Genomic DNA, 21,292 nt, shown 5'->3' with positions numbered 1-21,292 from the left:
AAATCAGAGGCAAAGAGAATGGCACTCTACAGGTCAATTCAGACACAGGCTCGGGTTGAGGATCAACGTGCAAGACAAGCAGCCTCCATGTTGGGCATCCTTAGAAGGTGAATCATTTCTATACAAGTCCAAGCGCATTTTGCAACACCCAAGATTGGTAATTCATACGAAACCATAAGGCCAACATTCCCCAATTTGTCATGCAGGAAATATTTCAATACATATTGCATCGAATTTCTTTGTGTGCAAGTGATTCTGGGTCCCGAACGGCTCGGGCAAAACCGCGTACTTCAGCTTGTATGTCGTAACATTATCTTTTAGCACTCACCATCGTATACGGTAGACAAAAATATTCTATCCACAGCAAAAAGTGAACGGGACAGTGATTTTCTATACCGACTGGACGTTATAAGACAGACCTCGAGGGATCTTTAATGTCCACTAACAGTCAAGTGCCTGCTAACGCGTGTTTAGCTGAACATCCGTTCGATAGCAAACATATGGGGGTTGTCCGTGCTCTACCCTCTAAATGCTGAGTGTCGAGCAAGGAAGACGTATGATTTTTCACGTGCAGTATTTGGTCTGACTCAGCCAGGGCCAGACTTGAACCACTGACCTCCCAGACTCATAGTGGAGGCACTAACCACAATGCAACAGAGTTTGTTGTTTCTTGTCTGACCAAAATAAGTGTCACATATAATGATATAAAGAAAAAAAAAATCCAAGCTTTGCCCACCTTGTCTTCACGCAACTCCCCGTGCTGTTGCCGATGCGCATCCATCCCGATCGTCTTCTTTTCCACGAACGATATTCTGGATCAGCGCCAGGCAGGAGGAATGGAACATGAGGCCCAACGGCCATCCTGGTCAAAACCATGCTTTCGGTCAATGGAAAAGGGTGGGGACAATAACCTCAACATTTTCTTGGATTCAAACAATCCGTCGTAAACAATGTACATCTTTACCACTCCAGGAGGATTGTCCTTGCATAAACCTGACACGTACAGGCACAGGTTTTATTGTTTATTGTTTTGCAAATGTTTACAACGCCCATCCGCTTCTGTACACAATGAAACAACCGATACTTTAAAGCTTGAATTTCAAAAAGAGAACCCCCAAAAAATTGCTATACTGCTTTGGAAAGGAATGAGTAAACTCCCCTTTTTAGCCAGAATGCAACCTGTGCAGGAAATGTTTGATAGCCGTTGGTACAGTATTTTACAACTGGTAATGGAGGCTTATCACATTGGCAAAGTTTAACTGTACGATTCCTGAATATGAAAGATACGACTGGTGCGTTTGGCTAGCATGTTATCCGTGTTACATCGGGGCAAGATGTGCATTTTCCATTCGAGATTTTCGGCGAAAATCACCTACGATGGGTTTGTCATTCAAACACTAAATTAATCCATGATATACTCAACCTAAAAGAACAGTATCCGTCTAGAATGATAAACAAAACCGAGGAGAGCCTACGTGCAACTGCAACATGAACTTCTGGCAAGGTGCCTTGAAACAAAACGACGATGGTCTACGTTGTGAGGATACAGGTACAAAATATTGATTCTGCACTCTAAAGTAAACTCATCAGCTTTCAAGTAAAATTATAATACAAACTAACGGCCCATTGGTGCAAATAAAATGACAACAAATGATGGCGTCTTCATTTTCTTTGCATCATTGCAGCAATATGATGATGCTTAGCATCTTCCAAACGTGGAGCGTTAAGAGTTGGATCACCGCAGGTTTGGCCAACAATCAGAGGCAGGTAACCGTGGTTCAAGCCAACGACTGGCAAAGAAGGTCGTTGCTGGTCGGGCCAACAACTGGTAAGTGGGATCGCTGCTGGTTGGTACAACAGGTGGATCACATCACGAAGGGTCAGGTAACATAACCAATAAGCCAAACAATTGCATTTTGACCTCAAAATAACTTTGCTGTATCGCTCTGATCCATATGAACATTCCAGATGTACCTTGGAATCGGTGGGCAACAGGACAGATGTGATGCATGGTACTGCACTGGAAAAATTTTAAATTCAAAACTACATTAACCTCTTGACGTTCCAATGTGTTAGCCACCTTTAGTGTGTGTGTGTGTGTGTGTGTGTGTGTGTGTGTGTGTGTGTGTGTGTGTGTGTGTGTGTGTGTACGAGGTGTATTCAAAAAGTATCCAACCTTAATTTTTCGTGCGTAAACAAATAAAGCTCGGGAGGCGTGGTTTGGTGCACGTATGTAGGCGATCCTAATTCGTATGCGTGAATATTTTCCCGCCTACAGAAGCTGTCAGTCGCCGAGAGACCGCCGATGAGTGAGGAAGTGTAAGTGAGCACCGTCGGATTTTTGTTTTTGACAAAATGACGGATCACTGTGGTCTCATCACCAGTGATCGCTGTGTTGAAGAAGTTGGGATCGCTGTTCACAGTCTCCAGCATGTCCTGTGCGATCTCCAAACGGAGTTGCTTCTGCTCGATCGTTTGCAGCTTTGGCACGAACTTCGCTGAGATTCTCCTTAAGCCAAAATCCTCAGTCACAATGGAATGAACGGATCCAATGCTGACACCCGCCTCGTCTGCAAGATCTCTGATCGTGATTCGACGATCCTGCATTAGATTAGTGGGGTCCTCACTTGGTCAATGACTATCTCATTTCGGGATGTTGAGGGCCTACCAGAACGTGCTTCACTTTTCCACTGATGTGCGACCATCTTTGAAGCAGTTGCACCACTCTTTTATCTGTGTGGTGCCCATTTGGGAATCGTTTCCACTTGGGAATCGCCAAGCTTTACACAAAATTTGATGCAGTAACGTTGTTCAAGTTTTTCTGTCATTTTGTCAAAAACGAAAATCCGATGGCGCTCACTTACACTTCCTCACTCATCGGCGATCTGTCGGCGACTGACAGCTTCTGCAGGCGGGAAAATATTCACGCATATGGATTAGGATCGCCTTCATATGTGCACCAAACCACGCCTCCCTAGCTTCATTTGTTTACGCACGAAAAATTAAGGTTGGATACTTTTTGAACACACCTCGTGTGTGTGTGTGTGTGTGTGTGTGTGTGTGTGTGTGTGTGTGTGTGTGTGTGTGTGTGTGTGTGTGTGTGTGTGTGTGTTAATTATTTGTTAGAAAACAAAGCTTCACACTGCTGTATTGGGCCATTGTAATCACCATTGCAATGCTACTTTCAATGCCAGTACCAACTAATCCAATGCTCAAACACGAAGTATGTCAGAGTAGCTGGGTGGACAGTCACTTCTGCTGAATGACATTACAGATCCACCGATGAGCAAGTATTCCCGTTGTGGTATTGAAGAAAGAATGATGCTTGGAAGGACTGCGAGACGGAGGGTGCACAGGCTCTTAGGGTACGATTTTGGCATAGCGTCCACTGCGCCGTTTTGCACATCGAGTGTTTTGTATATGAGGCAAGTGGATTAGGAGCTGGATTTTTGTAAATCATTGACCAGTGACCCCTGTTCATCCTTGCTCGATCCAAAGTCGTTCGTATCCCCGGAGAGCTCAAATAGGTCAGACGAAATGAAGGGCGAATTTTCCAACAGTGAAGGGATGTCGGTGTCAAGGAGCGAAACTGCTGGCAGAGGAGCTGGATATTGTACGAGCTGCTTCCCTAAAAACAGGCACAGAAATGTCAGAGAATGAAGAAAACAAAAAAGTGGAACAATTAGTTCCACATATCGTGGGTTGAGAGACATAATGTTGTAACTGCATTTTTGGCGAAATTGAATAAAATGGCTCTCGACATGTCTTTCAACACCATTTATCTTTCATCCGCGATTTGCAGGAAATGGGAAATTTTCAGTTCCAACATTATGTCTCTCAACCCACGATATGCAAATGATAATAACAATGATGATACAAATACAGGGGTTCACGCAATTATTATTTTTTTAAATTAGGTTCTCCAATGAGTAACAGCAGAAATGGTTTGGTACTCACGAAAAAAAAAAAATTTGGCAGCTTCGAGCGCACTCGTCTGCTTTCCCAAAAAAACACTCTGAGTTTTAATGCACCACTCAGCTTTGTATGCATCTGACTCCTCTGTAAGTAGTCTCTCAGAACGTTCACTCCAGCTAAGACACTCGCAAAACCACTCTTTTTTTTTTGTTCTGGACGCTCCTGAGCCTCCTTCCTCTTCGCTAGCTCGTTCTCCGAAGATCTATTATTTTTTTAATCTTAGAAGTTACAAGTTATAATACAACATCAAATTCTTTCAAAGAAACTTGCTCTCCCTCATGCACAGATTTATCCCCTCTCGTGTTCAGTTGTCTTACCCTTCCTCCCGCCCTTGGTTTACTGAAGCTTGTGGCGAGGCAGTTGTCCTGAAACAACTTGCCTTTGCCTCATGGAAAGCAAACCCAACTGAGGGCAATCTCAGTTCTTTCCACAAAGCTCGGAACAAGTGTGTATCTACCCTCAGGAGAGCCAGAAAACAACATCTTTCTCATCTCAAGTCTGAACTCTCAAACCTCTCTCCCTCCTCAAAATCCTGGTGGCGTTTAATCAAATCTGTTTCTGGTGTATGTTCCCCCTCCATCCCCTCCCTTACCTCAAATGGCCGCACTGCTGATTCCACACGTGATAAAGCTGAATGTCTAAACTCGGTGTTTGCAGCTAAATCTTGTGTCCCAAACCCATCACTATCTCTACCCACTTTACCCAGTCGCACCCAACTGTCCCTGGACTCTGTATCCTTTTCTCCTGACAAGGTGGAGAGCTTGCTTTCAAACCTCGAGTCAGATTCTGCAACCGGTCCAGACGGCATCAGCCCACGTGTCCTCAAAGCCTGCTCTTCTGCTCTTGCTCACCCTCTCTTTGTTCTATTCACCCTCTCATTTTCCCAAGGTCATCTGCCATCTGCTTGGAAATCTGCTAACATCACTGCCCTGCATAAAAAAGGTGCAAAAACAGATCCCTGTAACTATAGACCAATCAGCCTTCTCCCAATCATCAGCAAGGTTATGGAATCCATCATCGCTTCAGACATGAAATCCTTCCTCTTCTCCAATGGCTTGATTTCCAATCATCAATTTGGTTTCAGACCAGGTCACTCTACCCTAGATATGCTGCTACTGCTCTCCCATCAATGGATGGAGGTCCTCAATGCCAGACAGGAAATCCGAGCCGTATCCCTGGACATATCACGTGCTTTTGACACAGTCTGGCACCCTGCCCTACTCACCAAACTCTCTGCCCATGGTATTCAAGGCCATCTCCACTCATGGCTCGCAGACTTCCTCTCCTGTCGCAGTCAACGTGTGGCCCTAAATGGAGTTCTTTCATCCCCTCTTCCTGTGCAGGCTGGAGTTCCTCAAGGTAGCGTTCTGGGCCCTGTTCTTTTTCTGGTTTTCATCAATGATCTCTCGGACTCTCTGGAAAATCCTCTATTTCTCTTTGCCGATGACTCAACCCTCTGCCGTACCATCTGTCATCCCTCAGACCGGCAAGCAGCAGCTTCTTCGCTCACTGCAGATCTGGATAAAATCACAAACTGGTCCAACACGTGGAACATGTCTTTCAATCCAGACAAATCTCACACTCTCACTATGTCTCTTCGAAAGGACCGTTTACAAAACCCCCCCATCCACTTTCTCAACAATCCTCTGGAAGAAGTCTTTTCTTTCAAGCTTCTGGGTCTCACTATCTGCCATGACCTTTCCTGGGAAAGTCACATTTCCAACCTTGCCTCAAAAGCCAGTCGCCGACTGAGAATCCTCCGTCGTGCAGTCCTTCCTCGGCCCTCTTGAGCTCCTGACCACTTACAAAGCTTTTGTCCGTAGCCTGATGGAGTACTGCTCTCCCCTCTGGGCTGGTGCTCCTGCCTCCCACCTTTCTCGACTTCACGCTGTCGAAACCAGGGCTTTTAAGATCATTGGCATCTCCCGCAATGAAGCTGAGTCTTTGGGCCTCTCACTCAATCACCGCAGGTTGGTCGGTGGTCTTTCTGTCTTCTACCGACTCCTCTCCAGCCTTGCCCCCCCTGCTCTCTCTGCGATTTGTCCCAACCACATTTCCACAGGGCGCTCAAGGTCCGCCAACAACCCCTTCTGGTAAAACTACCAAAATCACGAATCACTGCTCATCTTCACTCTTTCATTCCTCTTTTTCCCGCCTTTGGAATAAACTTCCTCACTCTATTCTTTCCCATTCTTCCCTTCAGGCTTTCAAAACAGCTGTTCACCACCACCTCTTATCTTCCCCCATCCAAATCCTCGATCTTTTCTACCCCCGATAATCCACCCAAGCCCACTTCCTTCAATTCTCCAGCTTTCCTTCCTGAAAGTCCCTTTAATGTCCATCTTCCCCTCGCCATGTTCCCCGTCCCATCCCCATCTCTCTCCCTTCCACAGTTCACCTGTGTCTGTTCCCCAATGTTTTGTCCCTTCCACTCCCGCCCCTCTTGTCTCATGCCTCCTTGCTGTGAGTTGTGTGTTAGCTCTCATACGAGCCTCGACCAAGGTATACAAAAAAAAAAAAAAAAAAAAAAAAAAAAAAAAAAAAAACATAATCTTGTAATTTATAAGCTTAATTTTGTACAATTCAATGATGAAATCACCGTATATCAGAATTATCACGGAAGAATCTGATCTGCACGAGATGAGAAAACCTTTCATCAAAAGTCTCTGTTGTGCTCGTACGCTTTTGAGCTATCGGAGAATCTTTGAAGTCCGCTTTTTTTTTAAACCGCGCACGAGTATCTGAGTACCAGTTATGTGAACCGCTGTACAAATACCAATTCAGAAGAGCAAAGTAATTAATTCATTTCCACACCAACTTCAGATCACTTACGCCACCACCCCCCCCCCCCAAAAAAGCTCAGGATTAAAAAAGAAGTTGGTGAATAAAACTAAAATGATTCTTCTGATGGAAAGGGCAACTGGGTTGAAAGCAAAAATTGAGATGTTAAACTGTTGGGCGTAGTCCCACAACCCAATAAGCACACGGGAATCTTGCATGAGCTCAATGGAATTGTAAAAGGGGAGGAGAGCAGGGGAAGATCAAATTGGAAAAAAAAAAGCAAGTGCAAACCAGACTAGGCCGAGGAAGAAGGCTACTGCCGGCTGGACTAATGCAGAGCTAGGAGCCTGCACAGACTAAAAACAAACAGGTGGTCACGTAGATCTTTAAAATATACCGGAGTCGTGGAGACTGCTGCATCCATCACCTTCTTTATGTACCTCTTCCATCAGGTCTTGCATCTGAAGCGACATAGACTGGAGTAATTGCATGCTTAACTGTTTGAGTTATGTTGGCCACAATTATGACCAGCGTCACTGTTCAACAATCCGTATTGTTTGTTCCTATTTCAGCATTTGTTCCTTTGGTTGCCTTATATGGTTACCTTATAAACAACATGTTTTATTCAGTTTGCCTGAAAAAAATACCATATTTTCATCTTGCATTCTGGAAAAATTCACCACTTAAACAGTTAAACAGGAACGGCACTCAGCAGAGCGCATCCCTCCACCAGGGTGAACAGTTTACGTTTTTTATCCCACTGATAGGCCGGTCCAAAATCTAATCACCTTGTTCTTATCACTTTCCCAACTCATTCATCAGGTTTTGTCCGAATCCTTCCATAACTTTTTAACACCGTACTTTCTATCATTTTGGCCCATCTCTCAATGGTGAAGAATCACTTAAAAAATTATCGTATCGAGATCTGGATTTGGATCTTCACCAAAAATGAATCAATTATTCGTCATACACCCAACATGTCCACCAAGTTTCATCCGAATCCGTCCACAACTTTTTGAGATATCGTGCGATATATCATTTTCGGCCCTATCTCTCAAAAAATTATAGTAGTCAGATCCGGATCTTCACCAAAATCTAATCAGTTCACCAAAAATCTAACCAAAATCCAAATAAAAATCAAGAGCCCATCACCCTCTGCTCTAACTGCAGTACACCGAGGGATGGGCTTGGAGGAACGCAATGCGCGAATTGCCCTTTAAGCAGGATGATAATCACTTGCAATCACGAGAATCACTCTGCAACAGAGTTGTCAATAAGTCACTTGAGTGAAGTCTCAAATCCCGAGGGAAGGTCTCGTCTCAATATTCAAAAATACTCGCAATTTTTTTTCCTATTTGTGCATGTGCGAGCATGCAGGCAGGCCTGTGTCAAGTGGATAGCGTGGGTCTTAAATGTTCCCACCCCATTTTATATGCAACTCTTCCCCCATTCCTAACTCCTCTCTCTTCCTCCCCCCTTCTCTCTTCTTCCCTCCATCCCCTCTCTCTCCCCCTCCCTCTGTCCTCTTCTTCCCTCTTCTCTCCCCCTTCCCTCTGTCCTCTCTCTCTTCCTCCATCCTCTCTCCCTCAATCCTTGCTCCTCTCTTCCTCCGTCCTCCCTCCACCCTTACTCCTCTCTTCCTTCCTCCCCTCTCCCTCCTACCCCTCTCCCTGTCTCTGCCACTGCCCCCCCCACCCCACCCCACTGTTGAGGGGACTGCAGCATGTACAAATCAGATTTGGAGTGAACCGACTGGAGATGTGCAAAGGTCACATTAATCAGCGGTCACTTTGGCATAGATAAATACAAATAAAGTTGGAAGGGCCTCGGTAGAGCGCATACCTCCACCAGGTAATGCCTGAACCATAAGAACATATCTGGCCCAATACATTTTTGAGATATCATGCTATATATCGTTTTTGGCCCTATCAATGGTGACGAATCACTTTTAAAATTAAATAATTATCGTATCCAGATCTTCACCAAAATCGAATCAATTCGTCCTTGCCACAAACACAACGTGTCTTCCAAGTTTTCCGAATCCGTCCACAACTTTTTGAGATATCTTGCACACAAACAAACAGACAGACGGGTGTAAACATAATCTCCACCTTCAGTGGTGGAGTTATAGTGGGGCAACTTAACTAAATATAGCATAACAATTGTGCATTTTATGAGGAAAGCACCAAATTTGGCACACTAGTAGCCTATCATATTATGAACAGATTTGGATATTGGGCCATCTCAAATTCAGCCGCTGATGGCTGTGTCAGCCATTTTCCACTGCCATCAAAAATTTTGAGATGGCCCAATATCCAAATCTGTTCATAATATGATAGGCTACTAGTGTGCCAAATTTGGTGCTTTCCTCACATAATGCACAATTGTTATGCTAAGTTGCCCCACTATTAATAAATCTGAAATCTAGGAAAACAAAAATTTAGACAATCATCACCTTTTCACAAGTAACTTAACCACCTCTATTTTGGATTTTGTTAAACAGTTCTTGAAAGGCCCCAAACTATGAGCAAGAGGTTCAAATCACCTCTCTGGATATATCTCGACCCTTTGACACAGTCTGGCATGCAACTTCAATTTTGAAACCTTCTTGCTTTGGTATTCAGGGTCCACTGCTCAAGTGATCATCAGATTTCATCTGAGTGGAAACTGTGAGTGGCCCTTGATGGTGTCCTTTCTCATGACCTTTCTGGGCAATTATTATTCTTGTGTTATTTCTCCTTTCCTACTCGTATACCTCCTCCACCTATACACTTTGGTTGTCTGCAAGTCTAATTCCCCTTGTCGTTGAGCTCCTCCATGAGTCTGGACACTTGTATAGAAAAAAGTGACAATTGAGACAAACACTCACTGTTGAAAGGCCCTCAATGTCTGGCAGGGAAATGTCACTGGGATTAAAAATCTGCAACAAAAGGATGGAGGAGAGTGGAGCAATGGACAATATAGGATCACTCGAGGATTTTTTGGCAAGTTATGGTGAAGGAGTAACGATAGGGATCAATGCTGCACAGGACCAAACTATTGTCACAATCTTGGACACGAGGCCCAAAGTAATCAAGTAAGTGCCGAAAATACAAGATTCAAGGCCGAAATGAGCAAATGGCTTAATTCAGTTTTACTGCATGGGAAACGTTTCTGCACCTTTTTACTTGCATTCAATTTATTGTTGTTATGGCGGGAAAATAAGACATGATTTTAACACTGACATGAAATACAAAATAAAAATTTTAAAAAATCATTAAAGATAGGCAGTATTAAATAAAGATCCTAATCCCTTTCACTCCCAGGGCAAAAGAAGCTCATATAGCATTCTCTTAACCTTATGTATGTGCACAAGCAGAGAGGTACACAAGGATAAAGGGGGATTGATGGGGAGAAGCAAAATAAAGTAAAAATTGCAGGGGGAAATCGGATAAAAACAAATGGACAAGGAAGTGCAAGGAGGTAAAACTGCCAGGCTGAGGGCAGCGCTTCAGGGAAGCCTGACAAATACAATGCTCTCTGCATCTACACTTTCCATGAGATGTCTTGGCAACTGTGCCACATGGCTCCAGTTGTGCCCCCTTTGGTCGCTCTGCATCTATTGCGTGCCCATGGTGTTGCTCGGCTCTGCATTTCTCTCCACCAGCCATCCCGTGTTTGTGGAAACCACTTTTGTCCACTGCACCGGATGCTTTGCTCTCCTCTCTTTCTTCCACACAACACACTCATGCACACTTGCTGTGCCTCCTGCATGTTCTCTTTCCAGCCCGACCAACTCCCGCTCTCTCTCTCTCTCTCTACCTCCCGACCCCCCCTCTCTACCTGCCGACCCCCCCTCTCGACCTCCCGACCCCCGTCTCTCTCTCGACTTCCCGACCCCCCCTCTCGACTTCCCGACCCCCCTCTCGACTTCCCGACCCCCCTCTCGACTTCCCGACCCCCCTCTCGACTTTCCGACCCCCCCTCTCGACTTCCCGACCCCCTCCCTCTCGACTTCCCGACCCCCTCTCTCTCGACCCCTCCCCCTCGACCCTCTTCCTCCCTCTCGACCCCTCTCCCTCCCTCTCGACCCCTCTCCCTCCCTCTCGACCCCTCTCCCTCCCTATCCCTCCTCCTCTTGACCCCTATCCCTACCGCTCCCTCTCTTGTGCTGTGCGTGCCTCCTTAAATTGGCCTCCAGATAGAGACAAAGACCCGACATGATTTGCACATGGCTTTTGGTGATCGAAGGTGGTTGTGCTGGTTCGTAGCCATTATTGATAACAAGGTCGTTTTTGATCAGCACCAGGTGGGGGTGGGGTGAATCGGGGGTACATTTTAAATATAACGGGTTGAAGCAGGGAGGCATCTGCTAATGGAGTGTCAGATTCCTGGTCTACTTAATGGATGTATGATCCACATTTATACATGCAGACATCTCCCCTATCCTCCTAAAATACACAATTCTGTGTGTCTGTCTGACCAAGATACATTTGGTCGTTACTTATCCAATCTCAACCAAACTTGACAGAAGGACTAAGGGTCACACGATGGAGGTTGTATTGACTTAATTTACCCCCCTGCCCAAGGGGGTTTTCCGCCTTGGGCAAAATCTGTGTTGAGGTGTATAGATAGCTTATTCGTGACATTTTACCAAGGCCCCTTCTAATAACAAAAGTAACAATAAAGAGCAATCAGAGATTGCAGACCCTCACCAGGACTTGTTTTGTGTGGTGTATTTTGTTTGGCAAATAGGTGGAAGGATGTACAAAATGAAAGGTCGTTGATAGCAAATCCAAGATCTAAACTCTAAATGGTATAGTTTTAAATGTGTAAAGGTCAAAAGTATGAAAAATTAAGGTCAAATGGTTTGAAGGTCGAAAGATGTAAAGGTCAAAAGCTCTAAATGGGTCAAAATGGTCTTAAAAAGTGGAAGAGGTCGAAAAGGCTGTAATTTAAGGTCTCAAGGGTCAGAATTGTCTGAAGGGGTCTTAAGGGTCTTAAAACGTCTAAAAAGTGTCTGAAGGTCAAAGAATGTGCAGGGTATTAAAAGGTCTGAAAGGTGTAAAGATCTAAAGGGTAGAAAGCAGTTGAAGGGTCTACGGGGTTCTAAAGGGTTTAAGAGGTGTAATGGTTCTAAAGGGTGTAATAGGGTCTATCAGGTCATAAGGGTCTCCAGGGTATTAAGGGTGATAGGGGTCTACAGGGTATTAAGGATCATATGGTTCTAAAGGGTCTTATGGGTCTAAACCATCTTAAACGGTCTTCGGCATCTTAAAGAGTCTTTGGGGTTGAGAGGATCTTAAAAGGGTGTTCGGGTTCTAAAGGGTCTAAAGGCCCCAAGTTGTCTCAGTGTCTTAGGGTTCTGAGGGTTTTAGGGGTCTTAAGAGTTTTTAGGGGTCTAAAGTGTCTTAAGCATCTTGTGGGCCTGAAAGGGTCTTATGTAATTAATACACATTCTCACGTTCTGTGCGGACAGACAAACAAACGGACCCAAATGCACCCTCGCCTGTGGTGAAGGTAATAACAACACCAACGATACTAGCATAACATTAAACAACAACATAAAATCGTAACTGGAGCACCATCACAAATCCCCATCCTTCTCACCAAAAGCAAAACTGAAAGATAGCAACAAGCTCCAACAGGAAAGACCCAACATAAAATTTTGAGGCTTTTTTCTTCCCCATTTTGACCCCTGTGATCCTCTGGGGTGCAGAAACCCACCCCTGAGGAATGAACCGCGGGTCAAAACAATTGTTACATATCTCATGCGTCTCCAAATGGTGATTACATACACAAAGTTTCATTTAACAATGTTCCCGAAATAGCATTTTTTGGTCGTTGACCTTTTGACCCTGCCACACGGGGCAGGTCCAAAAATAACACTGCTCTTGCACATTTGTACCATGTAGTGATCATAACTACCAAACTTGGTGAACTTCTGCATAACTGTTTAGGTGGAGCTAGCGTGATGGACAGACAGATCGAACGATGGAGCCGATTACAATGTCCTCCATTTTTTTTCAAAAATCACGGGGATAATAATATTCCCCCCTCCCTCCCTAAAGGGGTTTTCCTCCTTGGACAAACACCGTGTTAACGTGTCTAAAGAGCTTATTGTGGCATTTTGTGGGGCACCCGAACCAGAGGTAAAAAATATATAACAAACTACAAACACGAATGATTACCTTTTTAAACAGTCACTACTGCTGTTTAACACAAAACCGGAAGGGAGGAAACCCGACATTCTTGAAGCATTTTATGCTTTTCACGTCCCCGACAGACGAACGGACCCGAACCGAGATCTACTGTAATCTATAAACCTCAGAGAGGATAATAACATGACACTTGCTGCTGCTCCTGGAAGGAGCGGGCATGTGTTCCATTACCAAAAACATAATATCCGTCCACCTTCGGTGGCGGAGATAATAAGCTTGTAGAGCGCTTGCCAAGTGGCTTAAGCACTCAAGCAAGCACTCCAACGAAACTGGTGATAAGGAACGGCTAACTTGGCAAGCTTATTGGTAATGGAACACACCGTGGGTATCCTAGTTTCATAAAAACATGAAATTCAACCCAATGGAACCCTGCGCCATTTTTGTTGCAGTACATTTCCTTCACTCAAGTGCAATTGGGAAAGCTTTACTTGCAGAAATTCAACCTGCCCGCTTATTCCACTCCTATGATTCTGTTGCGGACATCTACCAATGTGAAAGGGTCATTCGCAAATTGCTGAAGAGACAACATGTCCTGCAGTTGCTCCAGCCGGAAATCGATGCTGTCCACATGTTCTGAGATCCCATCTCTGTGATTAGGGAAGGAGTAAGAGAGAAGAGATGCACATGTCAAAATGATGATGTGTTCACCGAACCTTGCATTCAAATTGCTTGAAAAACATCATATATATATATATGTATATATATATATATGTATATATATATATGTATATATATATATGTATATATATATATATATATATATATACTTGCATATACCCGTGCTCCGCACGGAGTTGAATGGGTGGCAAAAGGTGGATGAGAAATAATAGTTGATGTTATGGGAAGCTGGGGAGGGTGTCATTCGGGATGTGATGCACTATGGTTACCTGTCCTTAATTTTCTAAAGGACCTACCTGTAGATGACATTTTGGGTGAGTGTCTTGTTGCTGAATAATCATTGTGAGGAATTATTGTCCAGTTTGATAGATATATCGGAGTAACCTCTTGCACGTGAAAATGCAACATATAGTTGGCCATGGGAGAACGTAGGGGCTGGGAGGTATATTCCAAGTTTGTCAAATGTTTGGCCCTGGGATTTGTTTATGGTCATCGAGTATGCGAGTCTGACTGGAAATTGCATCCTCTGCAGTGTGACTGGAAGGTTGGCATCTGATGGGGCAAGTTTAACATGATATAGGCCGAGCATTAGACTGAACAGGAGCAGTGGAGGGTGACCGAGAATCAGAATGCAAATTTCAATGAACGGCACTTTTTGGCGCACATCCGACGATCGAACACCGCTTGGACGCTTTAATTTGAAGATCACACATGCAAGACACAACACAGGTAATGATGGCGGTTGAGAAACGTCAAATTATGTGCAGACGTTAACTGAAATAATATTTTTTTAAAATAAATCTTTACTATAAATACAATGTTTCTTGTTACATTTTTTTGTGTCAAATTCACTTTCTGAGGTAGTCAGCATGTGCAGAAGAGGGTTTACATTGCAGACGCTGTTTTCTAGGAGTGGCATTACGCCTCTCGGCGGTGACGGTCTGTCGACGACAGATGTAATGACGTCAGCGAATGACCGATAATGTCATGACGGAATTACGCCTCTCAGCGGTGACGTCACACGTCGCCATGCAAACGAACGAAAAAATTAGAAAATCGCCCAAAATTCCCAAATGTGTCCGACTGGCGTGATGTCACATAGCCCATGCTGTTCATTAAACCACAGAGCACCCGCATGCCGAAAGTGGTGACAATCCGTCCGGCAGTTTTGGAGGAGATACGTCAAATTACACGCAGAGGTTAACAGAAATTATATATATATACACACTACCATTCAAGAGTTTTAGAACACACCCATTCTTTCAGTTTTTACTGAAATTTAAAGAGTCCAGTGAATAAACTGAAATGGTACAAAGCTAAGCGGTAAACTGCCAGAGGTTAAAAAAAAGTTTAGGTTACCAAAAACTGAAAAATAATGTAAATTTCAGAGTTGTCAAAAAAGGCCCTTTTCAGGGAACAAGTAATGGGTTGGCACCTGAAGCTATTCTGCAGCAATGGAAGTAAATTAAGCCTTGAAAGTTGATGCAAACAATTCCTGCAGGTGTCCCAACTTTTGTTGATTAGTTCCAATCCCTCTGTCTGCATAAAAGCAGTGTTGGAACAGACTGTGTTGCCACACCCTCTGAAGCATTATTTGGACAATATTGCACTGCAGGAAGTAGTATATTGCTATCATAATGGTGAGAAAGACAATTAACAAAGGAAGACAGACCGACCATTATAACCCTTAAAAGTGTAGGTCTTTCCTTTGGAGAAATTGCAAAGCAAGCCAAGGTTGCCAGTGAGTACAGTTTTCTACACCATCAAAAGGCACTGGGAAACTGGAGGAAACTCTGACAGGAAGAGGTCTGGCAGACCCAAAGCCACAACAAAATCAGAAGACAAGTTTCTGAAAGTCAACAGCTTGCATGATAGGCGGCTCACAGGACAGCAGCTTCAAGCACAGCCTAACACTGGTCGAAGTAAGGAAGTGTTATTTTCAACTGTGAAGAGAAGACTTCAAGCTGCAGGTTTGACAGGTCGAGTGGCAGTAAGAAAGCCATTGCTAAGATGGCAAAATAAAAAAGAGGCTTGCCTGGGCCATGAAGCTGGCCAGTGAACTACTGAAAACTGGAAGAAGGTCTTATGGGCTGATGAATCAAAATTTGAAATCTTTGGTTCATCACACAGGGTTTTTGTACACCGTCGAGTAGGAGAAAGGATGGTTCCTCAGTGGGTGACATCAACTCTCAAACATGGAGGAGGGAGCGTGATGATCTGGGGCTCTTTTGCTGGATCCAGAGTCGGCGACTTGCACAGAGTGACTGGCACCCTGAACCAAAAGGGCAACCACAGCATTTTGCAGTGCCATGCAATACCCTCTGGTCTATGCCTCGTTGGTCAGGGGTTCATCCTACAGCAAGATAACGACCCAAAACATACCTCCCGGCTATGTCAGAACTACCTTAGAAGAAAATAACAAGATGGTAGGCTTCAAATCATGCAATGGTCAGCACAGTCTCCAAACTTAAACCCCATCGAGCTAGTTTGGGATGAACTGGACAGAAGGGTGAAAGCAAAGCAACCTACAAGTGCAATACATTTGTGGGAACTTCTGCAACAGTGTTGGGAAGAACTTTCCGAACAATATTTGATTTCCATTGTAGAAAGAATGCCACAAGTATGTTCGGCTGTTTTATCTACAAAAGGTGGCTACTTTGATGAGTCAAAAATTTTGATTAAATTTTGTTCAACAAAACGAATCCATAGATTTTTTTTATCTGCAATTGTTTATTTGTTCTATGCTTTAATTTCAGAGTACATTGAAACATTAAACTGCTTAAATTTCAGTCAAAACTGGAAAAATGGGGGTGTTCTTCAACTTTTTACCAGTCGTAAGTGTGTGTGTGTGTGTGTGTGTGTGTGTGTGTGTGTGTGTGTGTGTGTGTGTGTGTGTGTGTGTGTGTGTGTGTGTGTGTGTGTGTGTGGTTTGGCTGCCTTCTTGGGACTACAGTGCAGTAATTGGTCTTTATTTTGACTATAAACTCAAACCGGTGTGGTGTTTCGTCAACATATGTGCTGTCCCTCGGCTTGACGTTAAAACTCGACGTCCTGTCTGCTAACAAACGTTGGTAGATGTCAAAGATCCCTCAGTGTCTTTTGCGAAGAGTAGGTGAGTTACTGTCGGCATCCTGAATAAATTACAATTTTTGGCTAATCGGCAGGGGGAATTGCATCGGTGGCATTGCCGCACCCTGTAAAAACTGTGATACAATGAATCTGGGAGGTTGGAGGTTCAAACCCCAGCTGAATCATACAAAAGAGGTTAAAAAGGGTACGTGCTGCTTCCTTGCTTGATGTTCAGCATTTAAAAGCACAGAGGATGGACAATCCCCATAGGTTGGCATCCATGGGGAGGAGGAAATGCCCCGCTGAGTGCAGTGAGAAAGGCGTTGCCATTGTTGTGATGTCAGCAGCACCCAAAATACCCTGGAAAGTTCCACCAAGTTCAGTGGCTGTGTTTGTCTCTTCGAACAGTCTTGTGTTGTGTCGCATATGTTCGCATGTGTGTATCAGCTTCAAAACAAGCCTTAGGTCACTTAAATAATTAAAAAAAACCCCCACAGCCCATGTGCTGCATACGAACGATGACGATGATCGTCAAGCAAGAACGTGGCTTCACTTTAAAGCACACAAACAAACAGTCAGTAAGGCTAGTACTGGGACTCGGTAGCAAAAACTCGATTCGGATCTGGATCGGTAATTTTGGCAAAAACTTACCAGGTATATGGCTTACACCTCGAATAAGTTTGCAATTTTTTTAATTTCATTTGTGAAACAAGATCGAGGCTCATGTAAGAGCTGGAATCGAGCGTATGTAACTTGATTGCATGGAAGATGCATGGCGTCAATTGAAGCTGCGTTGACAGGTACATCTAGCCACAGCACTGCTCGCATTAAAATACAACGATGTCCTACGCAGGAAATGGTAGCGATTAATTAGTTAGTTCATCGTCCAAAGTTTATTTCCATTCCTTTATCCTATAAGCGGAGCTGAGTTTCTCCATCACGCTTCATCCTGAAGGGTTTCTGCTGCCGTAGAATGATACCGTTGGAAAAATGAGCAATATACTTGTTTGGAAAGCTAATAATCGATTTACTTGAAACAAAAATGTGTTCATTTAACGACAAACTTGCCCGTTTTAAAAGTCCGTGAAGGAGAAGGAGAAGGAGAAGGGAGAGGAGAAAGAGGTGAAGAAGAAGGAGGAGGAGAAGGCAGAGAAGGCAGATAAGGCAAAGAAGGAGAAGGAGAAGGAGGAGAAGGAGAAGGCGGAGGAGAGGGAGGAGGAGGTGGAGAAGGAGGAGGAGGAGAACGAAGAGGAGAAGGAGAAGAAGTGCAAGTGGTTTCTTCATGCAGCGGTTTGAACGAAACATTTATTTTTCTACTAAAGCAGGAACCCTTTAGATTTTAGGACACGCTCACATGGGAACACATAATGGATGCAGTAATATTTCTCAAAGCAATATAAAAATATCCGGAAGGAGCACACAAACAACAACAACAGCCATAACAACAACAACATGTTATAAAAGATCCTTTTTCATGCGTTTTACTTCATTTTACATCCTCGATGACACTCTCAGACATAGGTTTGTGAAGTAGAACGTGCTGCCTTTTGATTGAACCAGTCGGCTGTCACGATGATGAAGTTCATTTAAGAAGAGACATTACTGTCGACTCGATGACACGAAAGTGTAGATTAGACTTGCTTGTCATCTCCGCAGGCATGCTGCCCGATATTGTTTTTCAATTCCGATTTTAATGAAGTGTGACTCTCGACGACTAATCAAATGTAAACGCTGCCTTTACTTCGCCGCGCCATGACCCCCTCGACGGGTAACTGTTAGTGCCCGATTACGGTAACATTTTGCTGAGAAACTCACAAAGAGAAACAACACGACCGTTCGAAGCATATCCGATTCATACACTAACACACGTTTCGATCGCAAACACTTGCAAAATACTGCAATTGCTTCATTTTGTGAAACAGGAAAATATCCAAATTCGTTTCCGAGTTGACAGCCAAACCCAGCTCGACTCGGAAGCACAAGACGCCGAGTCTCGAGTTCGGGAACTCGGTTCAGCTACAGCATCAAGTACGGCGTGCACAAGTGACAAGATTTCTCGGTTATAATGCATTGACTGAGATGAAAATGATAGTTTTGAAAAATCTACATCACCAAAATATCAAATGCACGAAGGATGGAAACGGTTGGCCTCTGGTGCACCCACTTGATTCGGCACGCCACACTCATGCAGTGCTTGTCGGAAGAACTTGTGGGATCTGAGGCAGAGACGGGGACTGAGGCAGAGACGGGGACCGAGGCAGAGACGGGGACCAGGTCTGTTGGCAGACATGGGGGGAGATCTTTATCGCATGTCTTTGTAACCAAAGTAGGAACTTCCATCTCTCTTTCACCAGCCCCTTCGTCCTGATTGTTTCGTCCCGCCAAGATGTTGTCAATGAAGCTGGAGGGAGAAAATGGAGATGGAGGTGTAGATGCATGCCTTGAGAGGTCTATGATCGCATCTGGGCTGCCCGGTTCCTCTTTGATGGCAACAGGGCTCATCGTCCTGAAGTTATGATAAAAGATTGTCAGCAAAGAAGGCACAACCTCGGAATCCATCAACGATGTTGTGACAATTTGCAATCAACAGAACAAACAATAACAATAATAATAATAATAATAATAATAATAATAATAGAACCTCTCGGTTCAACCAAGTCTCTGTTGGAGATACTTTCAAGAAAAACTGTCAAAATACTGCAGCGATCAATTCATAGCTATTAAATTATCAGAGAGAAAAAAATTACCTGCAGTGTGTGTCTAGTGGCTGAGGACTTGCACTGAGCACTTCAGAGATGACCGGTCCATCATCTGTATTGGGTTGCCCGGAAGAGAAACCATTGCCACTGAGCAACGATGGATCCTACATAGAAAGGTCCCTGGTTAGCAAAGGTGTCAAAAAAAACAAAACATAAAAATGGGGCAATGGTGTTTAAACGGCAAGAGAAGAGAACCAAGTTACCGCCATACCAGATAGTCACCCACAGATTCGATGCTGATAGGGCGACCATACTTGGGCAAAGGGAGCGTCGATGCTTCATCGTTCAACATCAAAGGACTGCTTTGATAAAGGAAAACATCACAGCGTAAATAACACTGGAATGACAGCAAACAGACATTCAAAAAAGAAGTCATCCACAAAACCAGTTGCCACACCCAGAGGGAAGAGAAGAGAATACCTGTTGGCACGCAATAAACAGGTAACCAGACCAATCTAAAGTTAGAGAGGTGTTGCCATGACTCACAGTTTTCGCTTGACTCCAATCAGGCGGTTTGACTGTACAAGAGTGAGCAAGAATTGGATCAACTGCACACAATGCACATGAAAACATCACACAGCGGAAGGCACAGAATATTAACAAGATCCAGTACAGTGCAAGGCAAAACATTTTTTGCAACAAGTCCGACGACGCATGGTTCAGACCCCCACCCCCACAAACAAAACAAACAGTGTAAAATCAAAGGTGTTTTCATGTTATCATCAGACAAGATGAAGAACAAATTGTACAAGATGGAGGTGTAGACTTATCAAAGTCATGGCCCTTGGTCAGGCCGCTTAAAGAGGGTCAAAGATAGCTGAGCTGTGGCCGAAGGGGACGTGAAAAATACTGCTATCAGGCAAAGCAATTGATGCCATATCTTTTTGGAAAAAGATTAGATGAAAGCTTCATATACATTAAGAACAACAAAAAAGAAAAGCCAAAACCTCACCAGACTCGGTGGCATAATGGTTGGAGCGTCCGCTCTAACTATGGGAGGTCGGCGGTTCGAACCCTGGCGGAGTCGTACTAAAGACTTAAAAAAATGGTATGTGCTGCTTCCTTGCTTGATACTCAGCATTTAGAGGATAGAGCACAGATAACCTGTGTGATGACATTGCTTGGGGAGGGGGGATTTCTCTAAAGGTTCCCCACTGGCTGCGGAGGGAAAAGCACCATGACAATCTGGCACTGCCAGCACTCAGTGTAACTTCCTCCCAAAGATCAACAGCCACGTTCGTCTCAAGTCCTGTGTTGGCTGCTTTCTCCATCTGCATGTGAGTGTGTGATTAGTGTGTTGTGACAGTTATTCCGTGAGCTTTAGAAAATGTATAAAAGTAGAAAGGAGGGTTTCACGTGAATGTGTGAATGGGATATGCCTTTGCCTGAATCAGACGTCAACCCACTGTTACGTTTGATCTCAATTAAAGCTCACATGAAAAAAAATAAAGGTCCCTTGAGAGAGAGAGAATAAAAGAGACAAGTTCGAAGCGAGACATCAGATGCTTCTAACTCGAGTGATGGTGTGCTAAATGGTTTTCAAAGGGCACGTGACCTTTGAATTTTGACCTATTCATTCTAAAATTGAATCAATTCATCTTTGTATTACATTCCATAAGTTTGTCAAGTATGGTTGAAATCTCTTGAGTGGTTCACAAGTTATTGCAGCAACACACTTTCAATTAAAGGGCACCTGACCTTAAGCCTTTGACCTTTTGAACCGAATATTTCATCAATTGATCTTTGCATTACGGTCCATAATTATGCAAAGTTTGATCAAAACCCCTTCAGTAGTTCACGTTATCACGGTAACAAAAATGTGCGACTTTCAGGTAAAGGTCACATGACCCTTGACCCTTTGAACCCAAAATCTCAGCAGTTCATCTTTGC

At 44.0% G+C, this 21,292-nt stretch overlaps 1 protein-coding gene across 5 annotated transcripts in view; it reads right to left on the bottom strand.

The window, feature by feature from the left end:
* Positions 1-1,009: 1,009 nt before the first annotated feature.
* HSF1 (heat shock transcription factor 1) overlaps positions 1,010-21,292 on the bottom strand; it is a 61,096-nt gene continuing 40,813 nt past the window's right edge. For 2 of the 5 annotated variants that reach the window (XM_085893167.1, XM_085893164.1), the window contains exons 6-13: positions 19,889-19,950; positions 19,614-19,704; positions 19,391-19,506; positions 18,808-19,149; positions 13,444-13,543; positions 9,626-9,676; positions 7,154-7,232; positions 1,010-3,628 (exon numbers count right to left, since the gene is read on the bottom strand). In XM_085893167.1, the coding sequence (XP_085749293.1) occupies positions 3,435-3,628; positions 7,154-7,232; positions 9,626-9,676; positions 13,444-13,543; positions 18,808-19,149; positions 19,391-19,506; positions 19,614-19,704; positions 19,889-19,950 (1,035 nt within the window). In that variant the 3' untranslated portion in view covers positions 1,010-3,434. The remainder of the gene's footprint in view (positions 3,629-7,153; positions 7,233-9,625; positions 9,677-13,443; positions 13,544-18,807; positions 19,150-19,390; positions 19,507-19,613; positions 19,705-19,888; positions 19,951-21,292) is intronic. The other 3 variants (XM_085893169.1, XM_085893165.1, XM_085893166.1) reach the window with 2 other exon arrangements.

This window comes from Eptatretus burgeri, chromosome 8 (genome assembly GCF_056783735.1).
Source record: "Eptatretus burgeri isolate ZD-2024b chromosome 8, Ebu_testis_v1, whole genome shotgun sequence".
Taxonomy (NCBI): domain Eukaryota; kingdom Metazoa; phylum Chordata; class Myxini; order Myxiniformes; family Myxinidae; genus Eptatretus; species Eptatretus burgeri.
The sequence above is the reverse complement of the archived record's forward strand: the minus strand, read 5'-3'. Positions and strand labels throughout refer to the sequence as shown.